This window comes from Vipera ursinii, assembly GCF_947247035.1.
Source record: "Vipera ursinii genome assembly, chromosome: 4".
NCBI lineage: Eukaryota > Metazoa > Chordata > Lepidosauria > Squamata > Viperidae > Vipera > Vipera ursinii.
Genome location: NC_139514.1, coordinates 92,131,312 through 92,158,747, shown reverse-complemented (window position 1 = coordinate 92,158,747; position 27,436 = coordinate 92,131,312). Strand labels below are relative to the sequence as shown.

Here is a 27,436-nt window from a genome sequence, read left to right as displayed (position 1 = left end):
ACCCTTTTTGGACTATTTCAAGTCAGCATGTTCAATTAACTTCCTGGAGATCTAAGGACTATGATAAAAATAATCCACTAAACACTTTGCCTTAGAGCAGACATGTCAAACACAAGGCCCGGCCCGCGAAGTGGTTTCATGTGGCCCGCGAAGCCATCCTGGAAACAGTGAGGGAACGGCCCCCACTGCCTTGGCCCTGGCCCAGAGACCCTCCTTCTGCCAGAGACCCTCAGATCTGCCCCACTCCTGCCCAGGCCCCCATAGGCAACCTTGATGTGAACGATGTAGAACTGGCCACGCCCACCCAGTAAGCCATATGCACTCTAGCCACGCCTACCCCTGGCCATACCCACCCGGCCCCTTGAGGGCAACCGCAATGCTGATGCGGCCCTCAATGAAATTGAGTTTGACACCCCTGCCTTAGAGCCTACTGCCTGAAAGAAGAAAAGACAACACAAAGCCTCTTCATCAATTTCTATTCAATTTCCTGAGACTGACACAAAGCTCATATCTTTGAAGGCAGCAATATGGAAAGATGGTTCCATCCATCATTCTGAGGGTTGTACAGATTTATTGTCCCAGAGGCTTAACATAGAAATTAATTGTTCCCCCAAAGTCTGAAGAGCAGGCATCTCTTCTGAGGAGGCTATAACGATCCAGAACCTACTACTCAAAGTATACACAGGATAGATACTACATGCTACCATTTTTTTGCTTTTCTATTTGGCATAGGTTACTATCAAAAGGAACATCAGTTGTGTGTCACTGGATGTTATTTCCACCATCTTAGAGTGGAGCTTTCTGATTTTGCGACTTATTCTTATGTTTAATAAACCTGTGTAATGCAGTACTATGCTACTTTATGAAGCAACATCAAAAGGGTACTTAGGTTGAGATTTTGATTGAATTGAAGCATTCATTTAAGTCTTCACATAGCCTGAATCCTTATCCACCACAGTGTAACATTCATGGTTACCTAAAAGTCTCTTTCCTTTCTAACTCTGTCCATGAATTCCAGTGGCCAGTATGGAATCTGGATGGAAAGCTCCACTGATTAGTACATTTCCAGAATAGGCATTGTGCCTCAGTCCCTGGTCTGTTGTCACAGTTCCAGATATATTCTTCAACTCTTAATATCTAGTGCATTGCCGGTACTGGCTTCTAAGGCCCTCATATTGAGAAAACCCTACCAAGGGTTTAGTGTTTTAGAAGTACTCCTACTTCCAAAAATAAAGAACTGATTGGGGTGCTCGGTTCCTGGTATCAACAAGTAACTTTGGATCCATTTCTGTTTTCTACAAATGCTGAAGATTGGGAAGCTGATTTATATCTTTATGTTCGAAGTCAAGCCTTCGGTTAAGTGATATCCTCAAGCAAAGATAAGGACCAAAACAAGGCAATTGGGGAGTCAGACCACATTGGTCCCAACTCTAGCAACAATGATGAGTGCCATCAAAATCTATCACTTTTGACACTGACTGTATGATCCTAAAACCAGAGTCTTACACAGTTAGCACACAGGAGTTTTTCTATCACCATGCTGAATCAGCAGAGAAATGGAGAGATGGTACAGTGAGATCTGCTTAGGACAGAATTAATCAGTACATGCATTAACATTCTGTATTTTAGGTCACTTTTGAGTATAGGCTGGCACTGGAACAACTCTTGATAACAATGCAATCTTGTATACTTTATTTTACTTTAAAATTTACTGTAAAATATGATACAGCTAGCTTTTTTGTCTGATGCTTTCTTAGAAACTTTTAATACTTTAATACAACCTTGACTCTGATGACAAACATTAATTTGTCATATGAACTTTGACAACTAGGAGGAACGTTATTCCCTTTGAATTTGGACGGTATTTATCTTTGCAATTTGTATTTATGACCCTTAAGTTGCTAGTTAATTGACTGACCTGATGAGACAAGACACTGAGAGATAGTCCCTGTGCATCCTGATAGGTATTGTTAGAAAAACAATGTTGAACAATTACCCTAGTCCACAATCTTTGAAATGTAGTCCATAGTAGTCTAGAATCTATAGTTAGCCTGTTTTTTAAGTTCTGTTTTTGGACTATGGGCTTGAAGGATTTGTCATTTTCCAGAAATATCCAATAGCAGTCTAGCCAGTTCAGTTAGCAGTTGGCTCCAAATTCAGCATAATGTCTCTTTAATATTTTCAAATTCTGTTCTATTTTTTTTTAAAAAGTCAAGGAACAAGAACAGATGTTAACTTTCACTTTGGAATATCTGCCAGTTTTCCTGTTTTGTGTGCATCTTCTGGTTAATATTTCAGCTTGGGAGACAATTTAACAACTAGCACCTTGAACTGCACTCAGAAACCCACTGGAAGCCAGTGCAACCCATATAGCAGCAATGTTATATAAGTGAACTGTGGTATGATCAGTACTGCACGTGCTACTGAATTTTGGATCAGCTGAAGCTTTATGAATATTCTTCAAATACAGCCCCATGTAGAGTGCATTGTAATAGTGCAATTAGAAAGTGACAAAGCCATTGGTGACCAAGAGTGTTGTCTCTCAATCTAGGAATAGGCACAACTGATGCATAAGATGCAATTATGGAAAGTTCCTCCTGGCCACAGCTGCCAACTGTTCCTTAAGCAATAGTTCGTAAGAGTCACCAGATACACACTAACTCAGGGGAAATGTTACCTCATCCAAAATTAATGATGGAAAATCACTACATACAGGATCTTAAAACCCACAACCACTTAGTTTTGTAAGAGTTGATCTGAATCTTTTCCTTCCCATCCAGACCTGCACAGATTCCAGGCACTGAGAAAAACACTCAATGGCTGGTTTGTGGCAGAAAAATATAACTGATTTTATTAGCATACTGATGATAGTCTTATGCCAATAGATGACCTCACCCAGCAGTTTGATATAAATAGAAGCAGAGAGTGAGTTGAGGCCTAGGACTAAATGTTCTCTCCCCCCCCATTCTTGCTCAGCACTCATTGAAAGCAACATAAGAGAAAGGAAAAGAACCACTGGAGAATTGTGTGTCCCTATCCCAATCCCCTCAGCTGATCAAGAATATCATTATCAGGGTGTCAAAAACTTCTGAGAGATCAGGGAGAGCTAACATGAATATACTACTCCCATTCTAACACTCTTGAAAGTCATCCACAAGTCCTATCTTGGTACTGCATCCTGGCCTGAACCTCGACTTCAATGGATCCAGTTAATCTACCCCAGAATCCTTTGAAGTTCTAGTTTTCCCACCTTCTCCATTATTTTTCCCAAAAAGAGAAGGTGAGAGATTAGATGAAAAGTGTTCAGTACTGCTAGATACAGAGATGGCCTCTTAAGGAGAGGGCAGACCACTGTTTCCTTTAGAGCAGGTAGAACAGTGGTGGGATTCAGCCAGTTTGCACCACTTCAGCAGAACTGGTAGCTAATTTTTTGTTGCCCAGGCCCAGAATGGACTTCCGGAAGCAGCATCCACACAGAGAACCGGTTGTTCACATATATGAATCCCACCACCACCTTGCAAGAAAGCATTCAATAATACATGGATCCAGCTGCACATCATATCTCTGGAGACTATGACATTCTGGTAGCAGGGTCACTGACTATACTCAGCTTAGATAGATAACTGGACAAGATAACTGGACCCCATCTCCAGCACTGCCGAAGGTCAGGTTTAAGTCAATCTAAGAGAGCTTATCTCATAGATGCTTGGCATAATTGTCACAGTAGCCTTGAAAGCATTCCACTTACCCCTCTTTATGCAGAAAGACTGAATCACCTGAAACAGGGTCACCAGGTAGCTATCTATAAGTACAGGTAGTCCTCAACTTATAACCACAATTGGGCCCAGAATCTCAGGCACTGAACAAAGTGGTTGTTAATTGATATATCACCTGACTGCTTCTCTCAGCAACCACAACCCTGATTATCCGAACTGTGGTCATTAAGCAATCACAGAGGTTATTAAGCGGAATGCTAGGGAGAGGGAAGTAAAACACAGAGCAGTTTTTTGGGATCAACACATTCAAAAATAAAAATAACTTGTCATTATATATATTTTCCTATAAAATATAATTTCAGAACTCAGTAGCAAGCTGAGATATTACTTTCAATCCATCTTTTACATGTTCGTTTTTTCTGTTTTTTCTTGCCATTTTAGTATTTAGATACATTACTAAGACTGCAAATGAAAATTTGATGGGAGAATGCCTTCAAATAAATTGATGACATTATCTATCGCATACAAGGAACTACTCATCATTCACAAACATCAAGAAATACTAAGCTCTCTTACTGTCAACCCTCCTATTACTTTCCATGTAGGAATATAATGTTATTCACACGGACATGCGTATTTTATTTTAGGAATGTGACAAGTTGCTTCTGGAAGGGAAATGGGACTGACGTCCGTTCATCCGAGTATATTTTAAGCAAGCTTCAATAAACAGTACAGTATGTGGTACAGGAAATGCCCTTATTTTTAGTTAATATTTGCTGAGAATTTTCTCACTCACCCCCCCCCCCCCCGCAATTATAGGACAATCTTGATTTCCTTACAGTCCTTCCAGAAAAACTTTAGGTCTGTTGCAAAGTCACTGTTACCAGACTTCTATATTCACCAAGATTATTAAGATTCCAATACTTTTTTTTTCCTAGCAAATCACAAGAAACAGTTGCCAAGTATTGTTCTTTTTAGCAATTTCATTTGCTATTATTATTTTTTGTCATTTTAGCCATTTGAAGGCAATATTAATGAGGCTCTGGATGTAGAAAAATTTGCTTGTTTATTAATTTATTTTAAATGTAATGGTTTGTGGTTAAAATTTATAATATTTATGTGCCTAGGTTTCAATTTATACTGATATAAGTTTAGAAAGCTGGTTAATGGATCACTCAAGCCCTTGGATGACTCCATTTATATCAGTCCATATAAGATAGATGAAGGATACCCATTCAAATGAACGTGTGTAGGATGCCCATGTAAAGGGAGCATTATATTTTGAACAAGTATATCATAGGCATATACCTGTCAATTCACAGGCTCATTATATGGATATTATCAGTGCTGCTTAGCAAATTAACATTCAGATGAACTATGTATGCCAGATTGAGTGGATACTATACATTTATAGAATTCTCATTTCTTTATAATCTTTTTCTATTACTATCAGCATCTGTAGATAAGTATAGAAAACAAAAGTGTTATTATGACAAGTGTTGCAAAAACATCCAAGACACTGAGAATTCACTTATTTTTTTTCTAGCCTCTTTCATTATTTACCTGTTAAAAGGTATTGATGAGTTTGTTTATTAATTTTTCCACCGTTTTCTACATTATTTATTCTTGATTATTTTTCAACCTTCATTTTTTTAGGATTTTTTATTTTTCTTCAATGAATAGCAATGTGATTCATATTTTTTTAAAAAATAGATTGTACACTGAGGAGTGCTGATAAGCAGAATAACATTACTTTTAAGAACATTACAATGGTACAAAAGGACAATACCCCCATCCTCCTTTTTGTTCACAGAAACACCAAGATAGACACTGGAAATCTCAACGCACTACCTGGTGGTAATAGCAATCTCATTTATGTTATAACTGGAAATACTGAAAGGAAAGTAGGAAGTATCATATTCAGCATCATCAGAACTTCTTGCTGTAGGACCCTACCAAAGCAAACCTGAGGCCAGGATGATTAGAATTTGGGGTGTATACCTCCATTGACATGACTGGAGTAGGCCCATTTGATCTTTTGAAAATGTTATGGTTAATGGCAGCCTGAACGTTATCATGAAATGATTGCAAATTAACAATACCAGAGAACACTTTAGATGCAAAAAATATTCTGGTCTACTCTTTTTCATCTTGCTGTATGTTAGATCCTGTTTTAAGCCTGTGGACTAAATGAAGTGTCCTGTAACAGATTCAATCTGATTCCAGAGAACACAGAGGGGAGTTGGGAAAATCTTTCTCAATTTGAATCTTATCTGCAATATACTGTATAGCGTTATAGTCACTCCGAAAGGACCATGTATACTACAGTAAGAAGTTCCTTGAATATATACAGTATACCATCCCTGGGTATTCTGGTCAGCAGTGACAACGGGCACTTATATTTCTATTTCTAGCAGCATAAGAGCTTTCTTCTTGCAGCGGTCTAACCTTGGAATCACCATCCATGCCAACTACCTCTTGAGGGGATTATTACAATATACTCTTTATGGGGATGCCTCTAAAGGAAAATCAATTATTCAGCAAGGACCATGTTTATATCAGTAGGATTATTGTATGCCTGCATGATTAAGGCTATGCCATTTTCATATTTTATTTCTAATATTTATCACATTTAGAAACTGTCCATCTCCCCGAAATAAAAACTCTGGCCAGTATACAAATAAAATGTTTAAAAAGATAAAAGCTGAATATACCATTTAAATTTTTTTTAAAAAGAGGCAAAAATAGTTAAAACTGAACATGAAAAGTTAGTTAAAGGTGGGGAGAGTACCTTTGGGGTGATAACCAGTCCCAGAGTTATGTGCTCCTCAGCGAGCCGCGAGATGCAATGCTGCACTTCAAATTTTCAAACATTTTGCTGGGGTGGCTGGATTAGGAAAGTACCACTATGAGTTTTTGATTTTATATCAAGAATCAGGGTTATGTTACAGGGTGGCCTAAGGATCTGCTGGCAGACAGCATGAAGTAGCTCTGGACACTTTTGTTTTTCCCACTAAAGTAGTAATAGTTATTGTGTCAATACAATGTAATCAAAGGGTCTATGGTTGGCTTTATACTCAAATTACACTTAGGATAATCATTTTTTGCCACAAATATTGATATGGGTAACGGGGACAGTGTTGCAAAATTTTGTAGCATATGAGATACAATATTTTATGTCCTAGCTATAAAACTTGAAAAATAATGAAATTTGCCAAACCCAGAAATCATGCTGGCATACCACTGGAAGATTGAGGTGGAAAAGCTTGTTGCAATATCTATTATCTTCAATACTACACCTAGTTGCTATGGGGACATCATAGGCCAGCCTTTGAAAAAGCTGTGATAAAGAAGTATGCATGACTCTTAGCATTGTGATAAATTTTGTAAATTTTCCATCCCATCCAGACCTCATTGTTCCACTTATCTGAACACCTTGATTACAGTTCATGTCCCTTTGCACTTGACTTCATCCAATCAAGGTCAATTGGTTTTCCTTTCTAATGGCCACCTCATGTTTTGTTTTTTTCCTCTATAGCTCCTACTTTCTGGAATCATCTTCTACTTGAATTATGTCTGGAGCCAGATCTCTTTAAGTCTGAAGGGGTCCTTGAAATAGTTCTTTTTCCAGAATCTTTAAGAAGCTTGAAGAATTTTCTTTCAAGCCATTATTCACTCCAGATGTATATTATGTTGTGCTAGTGTTAAGAAAAATTTTGTCTGTCACATTAGGGAATGCTTAATATTCAAGAAAACATAGATTTATTCAAAATTGAAACAAGTTATTTTTATAGTATATAATTCTATTTACCCATACTGTGCTTATGAGTGCACAGAAAACAAAATTACTTTTATATAGTATTGTTAATAAGGATAGTGAGTCTATTCTAGTGGATCAAATCATGTTTTTAGACTATGTGTGTGATGTACAGAAGCCAAAGATAATGTAAAATGTGTGTTACTTTTAGTCCAGTTTTCACTTCTGACCCTGGGCATAGCAAAATGTCTGCATTCTCTAGCTGAGGCTTTCCCATCTCTTTTCTCCAAAGTCACTTGAGAGAGAAAAGCCCTCAATTTCTATTCAGGGAGGCTGATTTCCTTTTGTAAGCCAAGACCAACAAGGCGTTTCCAAGGGTGACAGCAAAACCCCCAATGCCTCTTCTAGATGCTTTTAGTCTACAAATAAATGAGTTGCTCATCAGTCTATTAGGAGTTCTAAGGTTTTCTAGCTAATCTGGCTTCAGATGGGAGGAATGACAAAATCACCTGAGATCTGGTGAAATATAATCGATCTATTTTTCTTATGTTTTTGAAAGCTTTTAAAATAGGAAATATCCACCCATTTGGTTTTTTAAGTGTTTTAGACACTAAACGCCAATTACTTAACAGGGCCTACAAGGTGTTGCACTGCAGAATCAAGTAAATGATTTCATTGCAGTAAGAACTGAGTAGGAAATAACACTTCATCAGTAATAATGGAAGTTAATCTACATGTGAGATTTTTGTGCTGGTTTGGCATGGCAATCAAACAGGTCAGGCATAGACTTCAACAGATAGTTAGGACTGAAGGAAAAACCATTGCAACCAGCCCGCTTCCGCATAACAGAGTGAGCGCCTGTTACTCGTCCCAGCTTCTGCCAACCTAGCAGTTCGAAAGCATGTCAAAATGCAAGTAGAAAAATTGGGACCACTACGGTGGGAAGGTAACAGCGTTCCGTGCGCCTTTCGCGTCTAGTCATGCTAGCCACATGATCACGGAGATGTCCTTGGACAAGCGCTGGCTCTTCGGCTTTGAAACGGAGATGAGCACCGGCCCCTAGAGTTGGAAACGACTAGCATGCATGTGCGGGGGAACCTTTACCTTTACCTTTATACTGCATGAGCCAGAAAGAGAGCTGAGAACAACCTGCCTCCAGAAGTGGTGAATGCTCTAACACTGGAAGTTTTTAAGAAGAGACTGGACAGCCATTTGTCTGAAATGGTATAGGGTTTCCTGCCTTAGCAGGGGGTTGGACTAGATAACCTCCAAGGTCCCTTCCAACTTATTATTATTATAAAATATTTACAAATTCCTCACATCCTAGACATAAACTGTTTCAACTCCCCCCTTGTTGTGATTCAGGGTCAGCCTGTGGGTTCGGCAGTTGGGTCGGACGATTCAGAGGAGGAGGAGGGGGGTGTTGGAGAGGTTGCTGAGGGTGTTGGAGAGCTTGCTGATGAGAGCCCTCAGCCAGGCCCCTCCCACCTGGTTACGACGCAGACCCAGCTGTGTGAGCCTGACAGCGTGGATGAAGATGACCCACAGCTGGCCCTATTCAAGGACGCCCGATGCAGGAGGCAGTCAATCAGGAGTAAACAGAGGAAGGCAATGGGGCACCTCGGAAGGAGGCAGAGAGAAGCCATGCCCTGAACTGTTTAAAAGGGGAATGCGTGGGAGGGCTGGTTTGCTGAAGGCAACCGTTTGAATAGCTCCTGTTTCATGGTTCGTGTCTTGTTCTTGCTCTGTTTGCTTTTGTGTCCATAAATTTGGCAGGCTTAGTTCCAGCCTCTTGCCTTCTTGTAAAGGGGTTGTCCCTGCCTTATCTGCAGGGCCGGTAGTAGGCTGGTACAGAACACCCCTTTATGACCTCACTATAGGGCATTGCATGTCAAAACTAGACACAGAAGTTTTTTACCCCTATTCCATCACTCTTGCTAAACACCTAATTCCCACAGCACTGTTTTATGCCTAGAGATATTTACCCATGTAGTAGGGCTGTATTGCTATTAGCCTTCTCATCTTTCCTATTACCTTCTGCTATTGGTATCCTGTGATTTATCACTTTTTTGGTTGTATCATGATTTAGGATTGTATCTTATGATTTACGATTTATCACGTTGTTGCTTGTATGTACGATGAGAGCTTATGCACCAGACACAAATTCTGTGTGTCCAATCACACTAGGCCAATAAAAATATTCTACATATTCTATATCACAGGAGTTCTCCAATTTTGAGTTATTGAGTTATCACAATGGCTGCTAGAGATTTGTTCAAGTAAAGCAGGGAGCAAAGCCAGAATTGAGAATTCTGTGTTTCTGCCTTGCCTGTGTACACTTTTGTTGGCCAGTGAAAACACTCTCAAAATATGCTCCCATTTGTGCAAATTCCAGTGCAAATCTTAGGATGCTTCTTCTTCCAACTTTGCTTGGGCAGGCACCTAATCAGGTTTAAAGAAAATGCAATTATTTTTTAAGTTGCCCACAACTTTGTCCAGGTACTTGAGACCTCTTGATCTAAGTCAGACATGTCAAACACAAGGCCCGGGGGCCGGATCCGGCCCATGAAGTAGTTTCATGTGGCCCGTGAAGCCATCCTGGAAACAGTGAGGGAACGGCTCCCACTGCCTTGGCCCTGACCCAGAGACCCTCCTTCTGCCAGAGACCCTCAGATCTGTCCCACTCCTGCCCAGGCCCCCATAGGCACCCTTGATGCAAATGATGTAGAGCTGGCCACGCCCACCCAGTAGGCCATAGGCACTCTAGCCACGCCCACCTGGCCCCCTGAGGGAAACTGCAATGCTGATGCGGCCCTCAATGAAATTGAGTTTGACACCCCTGATCTAAGTCTTTATCTGTTGTTAATAGGTCCCCCCCTTTTCTATCTGAACATTGGCAACTGGAACAAATTAAAAGTACAAAGTATAAAAAAACTACATCAAAGCATTTATTTTGCTAGCATTCCTGAGAATGCAAGCTGCCCAGAATTTGGCTTAAGATGGACTGCTACACAAATGTTTTAAATGGATTACTGACTGACTGACTGACTGATTCAATTAACCGATCCAGCAAAATATCATCTGTAAATATCAGATTCTCTGATAATTCTTTATAATCTGTTGAATACATGCAATAACTTACCAATATTCATCAAATACAAAATTTGCTCCTTCAGTCAGTTGTTTAAATTTAATATTGTGTAGTGTGTGTACTTCTCTGTGATTTTGAGTTAAAAACAAATGTCTTGAAATCCTATAAATGCATACATGATATCTACCTTTAAATTAATATAATTAATTAGTCAATTTTGTAGGATCCCAAGCAAAGGAACTCTTCTATAGATCTTGCAGAAATACACCGCTGTTTCTCCATAAGATATTTTTGTTATTGCTTTCTTTTCCAGAGATGATAAAAAGAATTCACATTATTTTATATTAGTTTTTAATGTATTAGGTGCTCAGAGTTATGAGAATGAGATAGGCAATCACTGCTGTATAAACAAACAAACATTTACAAATGAGCTCACCTGGTTTTAATTTTAACAAGTGTTTAGAGTGTCTAACTGTTCCTGAAATGTACAGCTTTAAAAATATTTAATAAAGGAATGCTTTTGAGAGTTTACAATAAAAAGCTGAATTTTTAGATACAGTATCAGCCCAGTGATCTGTGGGACTATTACGTATCTCTGTATTTTTTCATCTGCATAAATTCAGAATGTTCCAAGCTCAGGCTACTGATCTGACCCTATTTAGACATCTGATCTTTGGCAGATCTGAAATGTACCTCAGGTCCTAATTCTTTTTCTGAAACCAAGCTGGCTCTAACACTTAAAAGTTGAATAATTATTATATTTAGCCATGGAAAAAGGAGAGTTCCAAATATCCAGTAATAAAATAGTTTAATAAAGTGTTAATAATAAAATACTTTCTAATGAAATTATAAGGGCTTATACTTTATGTCCTTGCCCGATTTCTAGATTTATGTTGCTATTCTCATCTGACATTAGAGAAAATCTGGTATCATTCAGCTTCAGAAAGATGGTAACTGCTGGTTAAAACCTTAAACGGAAGAGAGACTTAATTCATCAACCTGATACTAAGCTTCGCTTTTTGGCTTTGGGCCTATTAGGGATCTCGCAGAATGCCATAGTTCCTATAGGCAAAATGGGGCATTTATGTAAAAATCTGAGTTCATATGGGCTCTTTACTAAAGCCCCTATAAGGATCTCACCAAGAAGACCTGGTTTTTGCGGTTCTCTAGAATGATGGTTTAATTTTTGAAAAGCTTAGCATGCAGAGATAGTGGTACTTTATAGTGGTACAAGAGGATGAGGAAGAGAGTGAAGACAAAATAAGCAAGCTCAGGCATCAACCCTTCAAATGACTTATGAAGTTGATATAATGACCAGCTTTCATTGAAATAAAGGAGGGTGAAGAGACATCACATGAAATGTTATAAGATTCTGCAGTCTAATTTTTCCCTCCGTTTCAACCAGATGGAATAGCTAAAAGACGACAAGGAGAATGGGAACCCTATGGTGACTATATCCATGAAGTACAAATGAAGTAAGTCGACCACATTAAGAAACTAAGATGAAAAACATTAGTAACAAATGCACTACTTGTAATCCCTGCACTACCTGTAAACATCATTTCAGATATATTTCCTTACTGATTCCTCAATGCCTTCAACAATGGCAGTTTCTGATATGAAAAGTTCGGATATATTCAGAGATGTATCCACCTTGCAAATAGCCCATGTTGAACTGGATAGCCCAGTCAAACATTAGCATAGGCCAGGGGTAGGCAACCTTGGCTCTTTTATAACTCGTGGACTTCAACTCCCAGAATTCCTGAGCCAGCTTGGCTGATTCAGGAATTCTGGGAGTTGAAGTCCACAAGTCATAAAAGAGCCAAGGTTGCCTACACCTGGCATATGGCATGTTGTGTGACATTTTGTATTATGTCATAAACTGTTTTATGATAATTTTTATGTCATAAAATATTTTATAAAATTTGCTAAATTTCAATTCCACAGGAGTTGTGAGTCCCAGATTTTGAATCCATTCTGTAAGTTAGTCTGAGGTACTGTTTCAAAAACTGTTGGCCTATGATTACCGCTTTGCTCAGTTAAAGGTTATGGGAACAAGAGTTTTAGTTGCATATAAATATTCAATGATATTTATGGGAAACCATGAAGAATCAATCTATAGGCAGTTATATCAACAAAACAGTTTTGAAATTTTGGTCAGATTTTGCAGTAAGAAAAGTGGAGTCTGATTTTGGAGCAAACTGATATTCTCAAATTTCATGCCATAGAGTACTGCTGCTATGAGAGTAAAATGGAGGGACAACTTGATATTTGGAAGAAAGAGTATAAATGAAATAGATAACTGATAAAATAAAGAGAGAAAAGGGAAGAGATGTTGCTTTTTCTTCTTGTCAAATCTGTGTCTTATTAAAAGCTCTTCTGGCAAAATGCTAAACGTCCAAAACAAAAATAGAAAAAAAATCACAAAACTTATTGAAATATTATTTGTGAAAAAATATATAGTTTAATGTAATTAACAGTTTCATGTATTCAAATTAAGTTACATTAGTATAAACTTTGTATGTAGAGAAAAATAGTCTAATTTTAGGAATGCATACTCTGCAGTTTTCTTTAAACTAAAAAACTGCTTTATTTGAATGAAAGGGGAAAAAGTATCTATGTTTTATAAATCAGAATCTATTTTAATAATATTATTTAGCACCGACAGCTGTGATACAAAGCATTTTATTTTTTTAAAAAACCCCTTCAATTGGTGATTTTAAAATTCCTTTCCCATCCTTTGATTAATAGCGAAAAGTGACTGGCCATTTTAAATGTACTTTATCTTAGATTTTAAGACAGATATTTGTTTATGCGTTTTATCCGCGTTTTTAGTCAGCAGGAAAAGAAACAAGAAACTTTCCTGCTTCACAAAAGCCCCATTTCGACGCCACTTCGATTTATTTGTTACAAATCCCGTGGTAGAAATAAACGCACCTGCCGCTGGAGGGCGCCGCAGGAACCGCTCAAGCCACCTCAGGGTTGAATGTACAGTGTAGTTAGTAGAACAGTTAGCAGAGCTCTTGAACTGTTTTGGAGCACGAGGAAGAGTCCGTCGCAAACGCGAAGGGTTTTCGGAAAAAAAGTTTCTCTTCTTTCCGCTGCACAACAAGCTAGGCAGATTGTTTTCCTGCATCTTCCCTCGTTCAGCGGTGCGGTAAATTTGTAGCTTCGGAGCTGCCCGAAAATAATTAAAAGTCGCCTAACTCTTATTTCTGTCCCCCTCCCCTCCCAGATCGGTCTTCCTTGTCCTAGTTTGCCGAGGCTGCGAGTTTTGTTTTTTTTTTAAAAAAAAAACAACAACCCGAAACGGACGGATGGAAATATCAATTCTGGATATTCAACGGGAAAAGTCGGCTGCTTTCAAACACCCCCTCCGCGCGGGTCTCCCTTCAAATCACAGGAAAAGCTTCCCACTTCCACGCAGGAGATAATCATAGATTTATTTCCTTCCAAACTTACGTTAAACATTTCTTTAGAATGTAACCCAGCTGGCCATTTGAGTCATGGAACCGTTACATTCAGCGTTCACACACACACACACACGCTTTTTCAAAGACTTACAGACCTCCGTAAGGCCGCAGAAGCAAAAGCAACCCTGCCTGCCTCTTCGCGCGCACTCACGTGCAACTACGAACGCGTGCGTGCGCCCCTTTCGCCCGCAAAGCCCGGGATCGGAGGTCCGCATTGCCAGCCTACGGATCTCTCTGCGAGGAAAGAAATCTGGGCTTCGTTTAAGTCGAGATTCCCAAGCGGAGGCGGGGGGGGGCGCGCGCGCCCGACGGCGGGGCGCTGACTCGACGCGAGGTCCGCGCGCGGAGCGGTCGAGGGTCTATTTTCTCCCACTCCCCCGCCTCCTGCCGCCTGAATGATGTCATGGAGAGGCAGCCGGCGGGGGGAGGCGCTGCAGGTTCATGTGTACATAATGAAAAGGCGTTTGACAATCTGCCAAAACGCACGGGAGGGAGAAACCGAACCTCCTGGATTTCGTAAATCGAGTCGTCATCATCTGCAACTACGGGAGGAAAGAGGAGGGGGAGCAGTGGCGGCGGCGACTCGCGACTCGGCTGCTGCCTCAATGTGAAACCCCGAGCAAAAAATAAAGGGGGGAAAAAGGGGGAGGGTGGGGTGGTTGGAGGGGGGCTAAGTCCGGGGAGAAAGGGCTGTTTCGAGAGCAACAGTTCCCAGCGCCCCGTATAATACGACCCCCGCCTCCTCTGGTGCATTGCTTTCCCTGTCTCTCGCGCGCTGGCTCTTCGGTGGGGTTAGAAGCTTTTTGGCAGCGGCAGCAGCCATGAATTCAGCTGAGCAAACCGTTACATGGCTGATCACCCTGGGGGTGCTGGAGTCGCCCAAAAAAAGCATCTCCGACCCGGAGGGGTTTTTGCAGGCATCTCTGAAAGACGGGGTGGTTCTTTGCAGACTACTGGATCGCCTGCTACCGGGTACCATAGATAAAGTAAGTGTCTTAATATTCTTATATTTCTCATTAAATCTCTCCCTCTCCCTCCGGCCGCCTACGCCGGCCCGGCCCCATAAGAGAATCGGGTTTTACTTGGGCTTCACCGCCAGGGAGTCGCATAACGCAAGGAACGCACCAAACTGTCCTTCCAACATGTGCGGGTCTAGCAACCATTGCAGCCTAAAACCCCGCGCGGTGGGCTGCATAATGCGAGGCTAACAGCTCCTTTGCGATTCCCTCGGATTATCTGGGCAGAGATACCGAGAGGCTCGGGCAGATTAAAAAAAAAAAGCGCGCATGACACGCCTGGATTCAATCCGTCAGGCTCTTCTCTTCTGGATACGTCGGAAAGTGAGCCGAGTCCGGGTCTCGCTTAGATCCACGCACTTTCCTTTGTCCAGGGTCCCCCCCCCCAACACTGCCTTTCCCCACCCTTGGAAAGGCAGGAAGCGTGTGGCCTTTTCCGTGGGAAGGCTCTTGCGCGGACACATCCTTCCTGTCTAGCTGCAGAGGCTCCATTGTCAAGCTTGAAGGAGGGGATGGAAACTGAGGAGTGGGTGGGGAGGTGGGCCCAATGGGGAGCAGAGTTTGAAATATAGGGTAGTAAGGCAGCTACACTTTTAGCTTTTCGGCCTTCAGGTAGAAGTGCTCTAGGCTTCCTATCTTCAAATCGTAGCAAAAAGGACAAAACGCTTTTTAAGCCATCAATCACCCTGGAGAATGATCATCTATGTGTAATTTTGTGTGTGTGTGTGTGTGTGTGTGTGTGTATACGAAAGACTTAAAAAGCTGAATGTCTAGAAGAAAGGTTTCTTTTTTCACAAAATATTTAGATTTGAAGATTTTTTTGTGAATGCATTATGTATCTTAACTATTTTAGTGAAAAGTAAGATTGCTTTGTTTTGATAGACATGGAGGCACATTTAAATTTACTTTGAGATTATTTTCTGTAGATACCGTAAATACAGACCATAATTTTGTACTGAGACTGTAATGCGTGATAGTGCAGGGTTTTTATGTTCTGCGGCCTGATAGAGCCTTTGAAGCATTTTTGTGTGTGAGTGAGTGTATACACAGAGAGAATATAGAGATTCCATGACTCTTTTATACAAGCCTTACACACAGATGTTCGATTTTAAGTGCACTTCAACATGCAATGTAGGCTTCTATTTTTAGGGGAAAATGAGAAAAAATTGCCTAATTTCAATTTTGCCATGACACTCCCATTCCTAGTGCTTAAATATGTTCTTCTTAGTGAGAAATTTCTTAAGGTGCCCACATTGCAAAATGATGACCTAGTTAGCAAGGCAGCTCCTGTGATTTATTGTGTTATTTTAAAGTCTAAGTTTAGTATCTTGATATTCAGATGGAGTACTGTGTGATGTGAAAAACCAAGGACATAGGTTTTTTAAAAATTTTTATTGGGCGTGTAAAAATGATTTTTAAAAACCCTTTCTTTCCTCAAATTCTTGTTTATTCAAGCATTTTCAAACTTTAGTTTGAAATGAGAAGATTCTGTGTATTCTGCAAGAGAGAAGGATATATTTATTCCATATGTATAAAAATGTACTTAAATCAGCAGATTGGACTTTTGTTTCTCTGTCCACTAGGAACCAGATTTTAGGGAGGAAGGAAGGGGCAATAGTGCCACACATTGATTCTTCCCCCCTCAGTATGTACTGTACAATGCACTTTGACCTAGATATTGACTGAAGTTGCACTTTTATTCTAATTAAGGAGAGACTAAATGAGAATGGGTAACTGAGCATTTCCATGTTTCGAGGAAATTGCAATAGCGATGAGGGGCTGGGAAAAGTACATACCCTGTTTAACGAAAAGATTATACTGGCCAGAAATTTGGTGCTCTTTTAAAGCAGTCAGATTAGATGCATAGTAATGGCCACTAGAGGGTGAATTTGCTATGGAAGGTGGCTCCTAGTTACAGCCTGAGAGGTTATGAATTTGAATTTTGATATTTTTTTTTACTTTTTCACTCTGAACAATAACCTTCATGGAGCCTAGGAGATAGAAAAGTCCCTTGCATATTTAAGTTCCTTTCTTTAGAGATTTACAGATCTTGCTTTAATAAAGAACACAGACTATTTCTCATAAACCTTGAGTCCCCTTCAGGAATTTATAATTTAAATAAGTTTATCAGTGATCATCCTGAGGAGTTCTGAATATATCACAGAATCACAGGATTGGAAGTCTTCTAATCCAAACCACTTCCTAGGGCAGGAATCCTCAGACCATGGTGGACAAATGTCTTCCCCACCTTTGCCTGAAAGCTTCCAGTGGGCCCCACAGCTCCAGGAGGGAGGCTTTTCCATGGCTGAATAGCTTGCATGGTCAGGAAATATCTCCTTATATCTACATCTTCCTTAAAATCTCTGTCCGTTGCTTCTTACCTGTAAGAGCAATAGTGGAAAGAAAACCACACCCACTTTGCTGCATCAGCCTGGATATGTATGATTTGGTATAGTATTGTGTGGGTCCAGCTGTTGTATTTTTTTTAAAAAAATATGCCTTATGGGTTTGTGTATTTAGTGAAGTCAATCAAAAGTGATCTATTCAGCAAACCATGATTTAAGTACACTATGCCTCAACATAATCTGTGGACCATTGTGAAATATAAACCAAACAGATCTAGCCCAATGGTCAACCTGGTTTTGATGGAAGCTGCCTAAGTCTTATGAACTCATATTCAACTTTTTGAAATCCAAATTATGCTTACAGTAACCTTGCCACACATTTTGCAAATACCGGTAAGTCTTTTTTTAAGGCTAGGATGAGTTGGTGGACTGACCAGACCTAAAATCTAATGAAAGAATGATTGATACTCAGTAATTGTTGAATGTCCTGGCGTTCTTTGAAATTAACAGTATTAAGGAGTAGAGAGAAAATAAGGGAGTAAGCAAGTGGTAGAATGGAATTTGAAATTTATGTGTCATTGTCACTAAGGAAGAAGTTTGGAATGGAAACTGAAGGCACTCTGAAAGAATGGCTGTCTGCAGTGTGCTTACTCATCATTAATTTGGATAATGTAAGAGTGCAATTTAGAAAAGAAAATCCTAGAAGGTTTATGTGTGATTTAAGATAGCATGGGATTCTGTTATTATCTAACAGCTTTAAAGAAAATAATTCTGCTGCATTCTAATGTTGGCAACTATACTGGGCTGTGGGCAAAACTGGAAAGCTAACGTTAGAGGATTTGGGGGGGGAAGAGTTGTAGTTTGAGCTAAGAGGGAAGTGAAAATGCTGCATGTATAGGTAGAAGGTTCATTGGTATTTTAGCTTACTAATTTAAATATATGATTGACCAAATTGTTCATTGTGATATTAACATTCTCCGATAGGAGGGTGTTCCATCAGACTTTCTGATTTTTCACTTGCTGCTTTATCTTCATGACTTAACTTTGGAAGGATTTATACCATTTCAATATCAGTCTAAATTTTTGGATGAATGATTTGTATCAACACACATTCATTTTTAAAATTAATATGACCAATAATACTTCATCAATGAAAAGCAAATGTTACTGAACTGACTCTTTGAGATATATCTAAGCTTGGTGAAATATTAGGCATACAAAATAGTAGAGATTTTAGTGACCACCAAACACACACATTTCATTTTAGGGTTCATTACACACCCTTCCTGCTAATGTTAAGATGGCTTGCTTACCAATTATGCAGGACATGTCCTCAGAGCCTTCCTCTTGGTACCATCCAAAAAACACTGTTTTTTCATTTGAAAATGGAACAGTTGTTTCTTTATGAAGATATTCTGTCACCTGGAAGAGGAACCTGAGGGAGGTCCAGCTGACCTTCCCATCCGTCCAGCTTCTGTGAACTTTTCTCCTTTGATTGATAAAGAGATTTGATCTTTGCCAGCAATAAATGTCTTAGAAAAGAAATAGTAACCTTAGCAAAGAAATAGTAACCTTGTGGAACCTTGGAAGTTACTGATATGGAAATTTTGCTTTCATGATATCAGAATCTTCAGTTCTAGATGGTTCCAGATGAGAAGCGTCCACAAAATCCAGAGCTTTCATTAGAATGACAAAAGCATTGTTGTGAAGTAAGCTCCACTCCTTTTGTACATGGATATGTGTGATGACTCCCCGGACGCTTCCCCAGATACCTCTCTAGATGTCAGCTCTGGGGAGGATGAACCAGTTTCTGGCATGTCAGGAGGGAAGTTGATTGATGGCTCTGAGCAGCTGTCTATGAGGGGTTTGGCTGAATCTCTCAAAGTGAACAAAGAACTCTATTTTGCTTTTTTATAGTGGTCTGTTGGTAGAGGTACCAAAACTTGATCAGAAAGATTCTGATGATATCAGAATCTTCGGTTCTAGATCACTGCAGCAGAACAGTCCTGAGATTCCAGGTGGGAAAAACGTGCAGCTACAACTGCTCAGTGATGATGAAAAGGAATTGCCTTCTGCACCTGATCCAAGAAAACGTAGAGCAGAGAAAAGGCAGGAGCAGAGAAGATCAGCCAGATTACTCAAGAGAAGAAAGCCTTGCCCTTCTTGATGGGCTGCACCAGAAGCTGGCTATTTAGCACAGCAGACAGATGGAGGCGATGCAGGGAACAACGTGTTCATTTCCTAGCTGTGTGTTTTCTGGTTGCTGTGATTCCTGCCTTGCTTTGGATTGTGCCTTGACTTGGATTGTGCCTTGGAAATTCTGGACTTTTCTTGCCTAGTGAACCCTCTTGTACTGTGGATTTAAGTTTACCTGGTGGATTTATTTTGATTGAGAAACTTTCAAGTGCCTTGTGGACTCTTTGGCCATTGCTCTGTGGATTAGCATTGGCCTGCTTGTTGCTTGACTTAATTAGGACAGTTGTAGTTATTTGTGACAGCCCTCCTTTACTTTTAATACAATGCAACATGCATATTAAAAAATAAGCATATTTGTTTGGAAACCAATGTTTTGAAATGAATGCAAGTTTAGAAATAGTTGAAAGATAGTCTGAGTAGTGTATGATAATCTCTAACTTTTTTCTTTTTTGTCCATGTAAATTGATAACCATATGTGAACTACATAAAGTGGCTTTGAGATAAAGCCACAGTAAACAAACATATACGGTACGTTGCTGCTATTCCATTACTTTGCAAATAGTAAGCTGAGTGCATGTTTCTGTTTGGAATTAATCTTTTGGACACTTAATAAAAACAGCTTCTCCTTGCAAGAAACTATCAGAATGACTTATGCATTTTGGGTTAGGCCACAATCCAGACAGAACGTTTAAATGCACAGAGTACTTAGCAGAACTTTGTGCTTAACAGATTTTTTTCTTAAAAGTCTCTGAAACTGAGCAAAAGATGAGCTGCTAAGAGGGAATAAAAAGCTCTACATATAAAACTCTTATAGGGGCACCAAGCAGCTTGGTTCCCCGTGAGTTATAAGAAACTGCCACCAATCTGCATCTTTCCAAAAACATTTTATTGGGCCCAGGGGGAATGATATGATGTAATCTCATCTGCTTTTTTCTTACAAAGTGGATTAGGTAATGTAACAAAATAAATGTGACGTGACAGAATCATGTAAGGTATGAATTGGAAGGAGCAAGACAGTTCATTTAGTGACTGAAGTTACAATGGCACTGAAAAAACTGATTTATGATCATTTTTCACACTTGCGGCATCCCCATGGTCACGTGATTTACATTCGGATGCTTAGCAACTAATTCACATTTATGACAGTTGCAGTGTCCCAGAGTTATATGATCCCCTTTTACAGCTTTCTGACAAGCAAAATCAATGGGGAAACCAGATTCACTTAACAACCATGTCACTAATTTAAGAACTGCTATGATTCACTTAACAAATGGGCTTAGAAAAATCATAAAATGGAACAAAACCCATAACAAATTTCTCACTTTGCAATATTAATTTTGAGCTCAATCATGGTTGTAAGTTGAGGACTGCCTCTATACCATTCATGGTCAAGAAAGCAAATATATGAATCAGGTCCTCCTTTGAGGGACAAATGACGAAGCACAAATGATCCTACATTGGACACAATTTGCAAAGACCTAGCTCTTTTGAAAAGTCAGGGATGCTGGGAAAAGTGGAAAAAAGAAAAGAGGGTGTCCTATAGCAAGATGGATAAGCTTCACTACAGCTTAGCACTGGGGTGGTAGACTCACAACGTCACGTGACATGGTTCCTCAGTCCCCTTTTGAACACTCCCAGGGAGTGGGATCCAACTGTTGCTAAATAGTTCTTACTTTCAGCAAGTTACTTCTAATCACTCTTCTCCAGTGCTATGGTATATAGTACTATAGGGGTCCCCAACCCCCCGGTCTGTGGACCGGCACCAGTTCGCGGTGTGCCAGAAATTGGGCCACACAAGCAAAGCCCCATCCACGTTATGCAGGCAGCATGCGAAACCACATTCCCTCAAGCTTGGGGGAAAACCTCTCCACAGAACCAGTCCCTGGTGCCCAAAAGATTGAGGGCTGCTAAAATAATACATAGGGCAGGGGTCGGCAAGCTTAAACACTGAAAGAGCCACTTGGACCTGTTTCCCAGAGAGAGAGAGAAAAAACACTGGGAGCCACAAAACTTGGGCACAAGGGGGGTAACTTGATTGAAGAGTTTAATTAAAAAGAAATAGAGGCTGTTGTGCATGAGTTCTCTCTCTCTCTCTCTCTCTCTCTCTCTCTCTCTCTCTCTCTCTCTCTCTTTCCTCCTCCTCCTCCTCCCTCCCTTCCTCCGATCTTCTGCTCACCTGGCAAGCTGGCTTCATGCTGTTCTTGACAAGCTGACACACATTCTTATTAGGCTGGCTTTCCTGCTCTGCTTTCTGCTGCTTCCTGTGGAGATGCAGCAAAGGCAGGAGCCCCGCCCAATAAGCCCCCCCCATACACACACAGAGAGAGGTGGCTCTCTCTGTCTCTCTCTCTCTCTCTCTCTGCAAATGGCTGGGAGCCGCAGGAGAAGGCTTAAAGAGCTGCAGGTTGCCAACCCGTGACATAGGGCAATGAGTATAAAATAGCCGTTTGTATAGATTGGCTTTACCAACATTATTTTAAGCATTTCAGAATATGCTCATGTTCCCTGGCTTGTTCTGTTTCAGTTCTGAGTCAGTCTAGAACGGAGGTCCCCAACCTTTTGGGCACCAGTGACCATTTATGTGGAGAGAGGTTTTTCTGCAGACTGAGGGGGCGTGGTTTTGTGTGCTGCCTGCATACCGCAGATGGGGCTTTGCTTGTACCAGTCCACAGACTTGGGGTTAGGGACCCCTGGTCTAGAATGTCTAACACAGGACTTTTCAACCAGTGGTATGGGTACCACCTGTGGTACATTGGCATCTGGCAGGTGGTACGTGACCATCCCAGAAAAGTGGTAGCAGGGGATGGGAATGAGCTGAACTGGTGGCAGCACCACACAAGCCTAGGCAAGAGATGGCCAGAGCTAGGCAACTGGTGGTATTCAGATGTTTCCATATCCTAAAAGTGGTACAATGGGTGAAAAGGTTGAAAAGCCCTGGTCTAACAGACTGTTCACACATCATTTTTCCAGATCATTTACCTCAAATTTATGCTAAAATGAATAAAATGCATTTACACACTATGCTAAATCATGATTTATTTAACCATTCAACCAATGTGTTTATACACAAATCATAAACACAGGGCAGGGTATTGTATGATTCCAACAATAATAGCCTAAAGGATGATTAAGGTGAAATCATACATAATATATATTAATCTAATAGATTAAAATGGTGTACTGGAAAAAGCACTAAGTTAGAACCTGAGGGACTGTGAGTTCTACTCACATCTTAGGGATGAGGCCATTTGGGTGACTTTGGGCCAGTCAGTCAAGAAAGAAAGCAAAGACAAACCACTTACAAAAATTCTTGCCAAGATAGCCTTCAGGCAGTCACCAGGAATAAAAAATGGCATGAAGATACTAACTAACTAACCAACTAAATAACTAACTATTTTTTTTATAGAAAAACAAACTTAAATAAGAATTTATTTCTGAATAGGTAGGAATAAAGTAATACTGTGTTTTCCGCCATTTCCTCTTGCTGATTTTCTTTAGGTATTTACAGATTGTATATTTATATAGAAAACAGAAAGCTATAGCCCGTTTTAAATAATCTTTCTATTGAATGGATTTTTTTTCCTGGCAAGGCTCCCATTTTTTTAGAAGCTTGATGCTGTGCCAAAATGTAACAAGCAGAATATTTTTTACTAATTTTGCATTTGCCTGTCAGTATTGCATTTGTTTTGGCACACACCAGGAAAAAAAACATAGGAACCTTACTGGAAGAAAACGTGCTTGCTCTTATTTACATGATTACACATTCCAGGAAGACAGGCTGGCTCTGTTCATACAAGGCAACAATGCATAATGATTCAGTGAAAGTGACAGTACCTGCACCATGATATTGTCAGACAAATGATGCAAATAATTTCTGTCAATTGCATGATAAAGTCACAATATATGTGGCATCATTTCCCCCCTTGCCCTTATGCAGATTCCCATGAATCATGTAAATGATGTTATAGTAAATTAATTCAAATGTATGGATTTACACTGAATCACAGACTAACCAAAGAGGCTGGATCTGCAGATCATGGTAGGCTAAAATATAGTTGGCTGATTTGGTGTCAATTAATCATGGCTAAGTGTACTTTCTAAATACATGTCACTCAGCCACAGACTAGCTGGCCATATTTCAGCTTTGCATGGCATATGGAATATCCCAGTTCTTTCTAAAAAAGGCAGAGTTTGTATTAACACTCTTTGTTTTAGAAATTGTAATGGTTAGATTCACATATGCTGAATGGAGTCCATGAATGGAGAGAACCATGTTTGGAGCCTGTGAGATCCTTCATTTGTAGAGAAACCAACTTGTCTGGTTCCTACAGTTTTTTTAAATAGAAACTGAATGGCAAATTGCAGAATTTTTATGTTATTTTGTAAAGTTGGCAGGTTTGGCACACCACCATTCCCCCAATAGAAATTTTAAACAATCTCCCTAAAATTTCTAGCTGTATCGCCCAGCTGGCTTCATGCCTAAGATGAATCTAGAACTCACAGTCTCTGGGTTTCTAGCGTGATACTTTAGCATCAGTCGAAATTGGCTTTTATTGTGTAGTGGGTCCGACGCAAGAGAGACGCCAGCCGGTGTGTGAGTTCAGCTTTTTATTGGAAGGGGAAGTGAACTGAGGAATGAGGGCTACCTGGCCTCCTTATATACCTGGCCAGGTAAGCTAACAGCCAATGGGGTTGGCCCTAGGTTTCCCGCCGAAACTGTCCAGGCCAACGCCCCCTGATGGCTGTTGCTAAGCAGATTCCTGCATACATAACACCCCTCCCCCCTTAGAGAAGACCCACATAACAACAACAACATGCAACTACTATAACTATGAGTATATATATAAAAAAAACAGTGGTGTCCTTGTGTGAGGGTCACTTACACACATAGTCCGACAGGTAGGCTGGTGTCCTGTGTGGACGGGTGGATCGTCTGGGTGTGCTTGGCCCCTGGGCTTGGACCATGGGTTCCTGAGGCCTTTGTGCAGGGCTGCAAGGAGCCGGCATCAAGAAGTCCTCCTCCTCTGGTCCCTGCCCTGTGACGTCCTCAGCTGGGTTGACCCCTCCTGGAGTGTGGTCCTCCTGTTGATCGTGTGTGTTGAGTTCAGGGACGTGTGTGACGCGCTCAGGGGCGTGTGTGACGTGCTCAGGGACTCTTCCTCTGAGCTGATCGATGTGTCGCCTTATGCGTCTGTCCCCCTCCACCCCTACAATGTACGAAAGGGGTCCTGTTTTCCCGACCACTGTCCCCGGAACCCAAGGATGTCCAGCCCCATAGTTCCTTGCCCAGACCAGGTCCCCCAGGTTGAGGACCCTGTGTGTGGGTGATGATGGCAATGGTGATGGTAGTGATGCTGGTGGTGATGGTGATGATGGTGATGCCCTACCGGTTTTGGCTGCTACCCGGTCTGGGTGTAAGCGGTCCAGCTTGGTGATGAGGCGCCGTCCCCATCGCAGTTCTGCTGGGCTCTTGCCGGTAGCCACGCATGGTGTTGTGTGTTGGGCTAGTAAAAATTTGGCCAGTCTGTGGTGCCAGTCCCCGCTGATGATGCGCCGGAGTGCGTCTTTGGTCGTCCTTACCATCCGTTCGGCCTGCCCGTTGGTAGATGGATGGAAAGGCGCAGAGGTGGCGTGCCTAATCCAGTTTGCCTTCAAGAACGCCTGGAAATCAGCAGCAGTAAACTGAGGCCCATTATCAGACACAATTACGTCGGGGAGGCCGTGTGTGGCAAAGAGAGCTCTGAGCACCTGGATTGTCCTCCCCGAGGTCATGTTGGGGACAGGGACTACCTCTAACCACTTGGAGTGGCTGTCCACCACTACTAAAAATAGTTGACCCTGGAATGGCCCCGCATAGTCAATGTGAATGCGGGACCATGGCGTGTGTGTGGCCTCCCACCGGTGTACTGGTGCATGTGGCACTTCTGGCCTGGATCTCTGGCACGTATAACAGGCCTTGACCCGATCCTCAACCTCCTTGTCCAACCTGGGCCACCAGAGGTAGCTCCTAGCCAGTGCCTTCATCCTGACCACCCCCGGGTGCCCTTCGTGTAAGGAGTCCAATACCCTGGCGCATAGTGCGGGTGGAATGATGACCCTGCTACCCCAAAGGAGGCACCCTTTGTGTGTGGAGATTTCATCACGTCTAATGAAATAGGCCTGAAACTCTGGTCCCGGGGATTTGTCCTGCCACCCTGTGCAAACCCATGAGTGCACCCTGCCCATGATGTTGTCTGTGGCTGTGTGGCTGGCAATGTCCTTGGCAAGAACTGGGCACTCGGGTAGTTCCTGCAGGGCTAGGATCTGTGTGGCTGGTGCTGGGTCTGGGTCGTGTGTGTCTAGGGGGAGCCTACTTAGACCGTCTGCGTGGCCCATCTCCTTCCCTGGCTTGTGTACCAGCTTGCAATTGTATGCTGCAAGGAAGATGGACCACCGGAGCATCCTGGGGGACAGAATCTGGGGGGTTTGCCTGTCTGTGGTGAACAGGCCCAGGAGTGGTTTGTGGTCCGTGAAGACAGTGAACTCCCTGCCATATAAGTAATCGTGGAATTTCTTGATTCCTGCCACGATTGCCAGGGCTTCTTTGTCTATTTGGGCGTAGTTTCTTTCTGCTCCAGACAGTGTCCTAGAATAGTATGCTATGGGGACTTGTGCCCCGTTGGGCTAAAGGTGGCTTAGGACAGCGCCCACACCATAAGGGGATGCATCGCAGGCGATACAAATGGGCTTGGACTCGATGAAATGGGTTACTGTGGACTTGTCCGACAGCAATGCCTTCAGGGCCTTGAAGCTCTGATCATGGGTGGCCGTCCAGGCCCATGTTGCCTGTTTGTCTAGCAGCCTGTGGAGCGGTTCAGCGATGGCTGCCTTGTGTGGGAGGAATGTATGGTAGAAATTCAGCAGACCCAGGAATGCCTGAAGCTCTGCTTTGTTCTTGGGTGTGGGTGCTAGTTTGATGGCCCTCACCTTGGATTCTGTGGGGTGGATTCCCCTGGCGTCTACTCTGAACCCCAAAAATTCTGTGGAAGGAACGCCTATGCTGCATTTTTCCTTTTTGAGTTTGAGGCCAGCTGTGCGCAGCCTTGCCAGCACTTCCCTAAACCTCCCTGCCAGTTCCTCTGCTGATGCTCCTGCGAACAGGATGTCATCAAAATAGGGGCAGACTCCTGGAATGCCCTTGAGTGTCTTTTCCATAACCTCCTGGAAAATGCCGGGAGCAACGCTGACTCCAAACTGCAGCCTGTTCACCCGGAACGCCCCCCTATGGGTTACTATGGTTTGGATGTCAGCTGTTTCCCTAGTGACCGTGAGTTGCTGGTACGCCTGTGCAAGATCGAGCCTTGCAAAAATGGCGCTGCCTTGGAGGGAAGCGAGAACGTGGCTAAGCGTGCGGGTTTAGGGCGCGGTTCACTGAGCACTTATAGTCGGCGCAGATCCTTATTTCCCCGTTGGATTTGAGGGGGGTCACGATGGGGGTTTCCCACTCCCCTCCATCTACAGGCTCTAAGATTCCCTGGGCCACCAACTTGTCTAGTTCGCGCTCGATTATGTGTTTGAGCGCAAACGGGACTCGCCGCGGCCGGACCCTAACGGGGGAGACGTTCGAGTTAAGCTTGAACGATATGGGGGCCCCAGTGTACTTGCCTAATGACCCGTCGAAGATGTCGGCGAACTCCTGGCAAACGGCCTCAACGGAGTCCCCCTGGATCCGATGGATCCCGGATATGGAGATTCCCAGGGCCTCAAACCAGTCCAGCCCGACCAGGCTGGCTCTGCGGCCCTCTACCACTACAATGTCCAGGTGCCCTTCGGGACCCTTAAACCCCACTGAAATGGTGGCCT

The 27,436-nt window shown here is 41.9% G+C and overlaps 1 protein-coding gene across 6 annotated transcripts in view; it reads left to right on the top strand.

Annotated features, from left to right (window-relative positions):
* Nucleotides 1-14,535: 14,535 nt before the first annotated feature.
* The window catches only part of ARHGEF7 (Rho guanine nucleotide exchange factor 7), a gene marked incomplete at its 3' end in the record, with an annotated part of 101,700 nt that continues 88,799 nt past the window's right edge, over nucleotides 14,536-27,436 (top strand). For 5 of the 6 annotated variants that reach the window (XR_014492586.1, XM_083363110.1, XM_083363109.1 and 2 more), the window contains exon 1: nucleotides 14,727-15,023. Coding sequence is in view for 4 of the 6 variants with exons in the window: in XM_083363110.1 (XP_083219236.1) it covers nucleotides 14,859-15,023 (165 nt within the window). Of the gene's footprint in view, nucleotides 14,645-14,726; nucleotides 15,024-27,436 lie in introns of those variants that run through there. The other variant, XM_083363114.1, reaches the window with a different exon arrangement.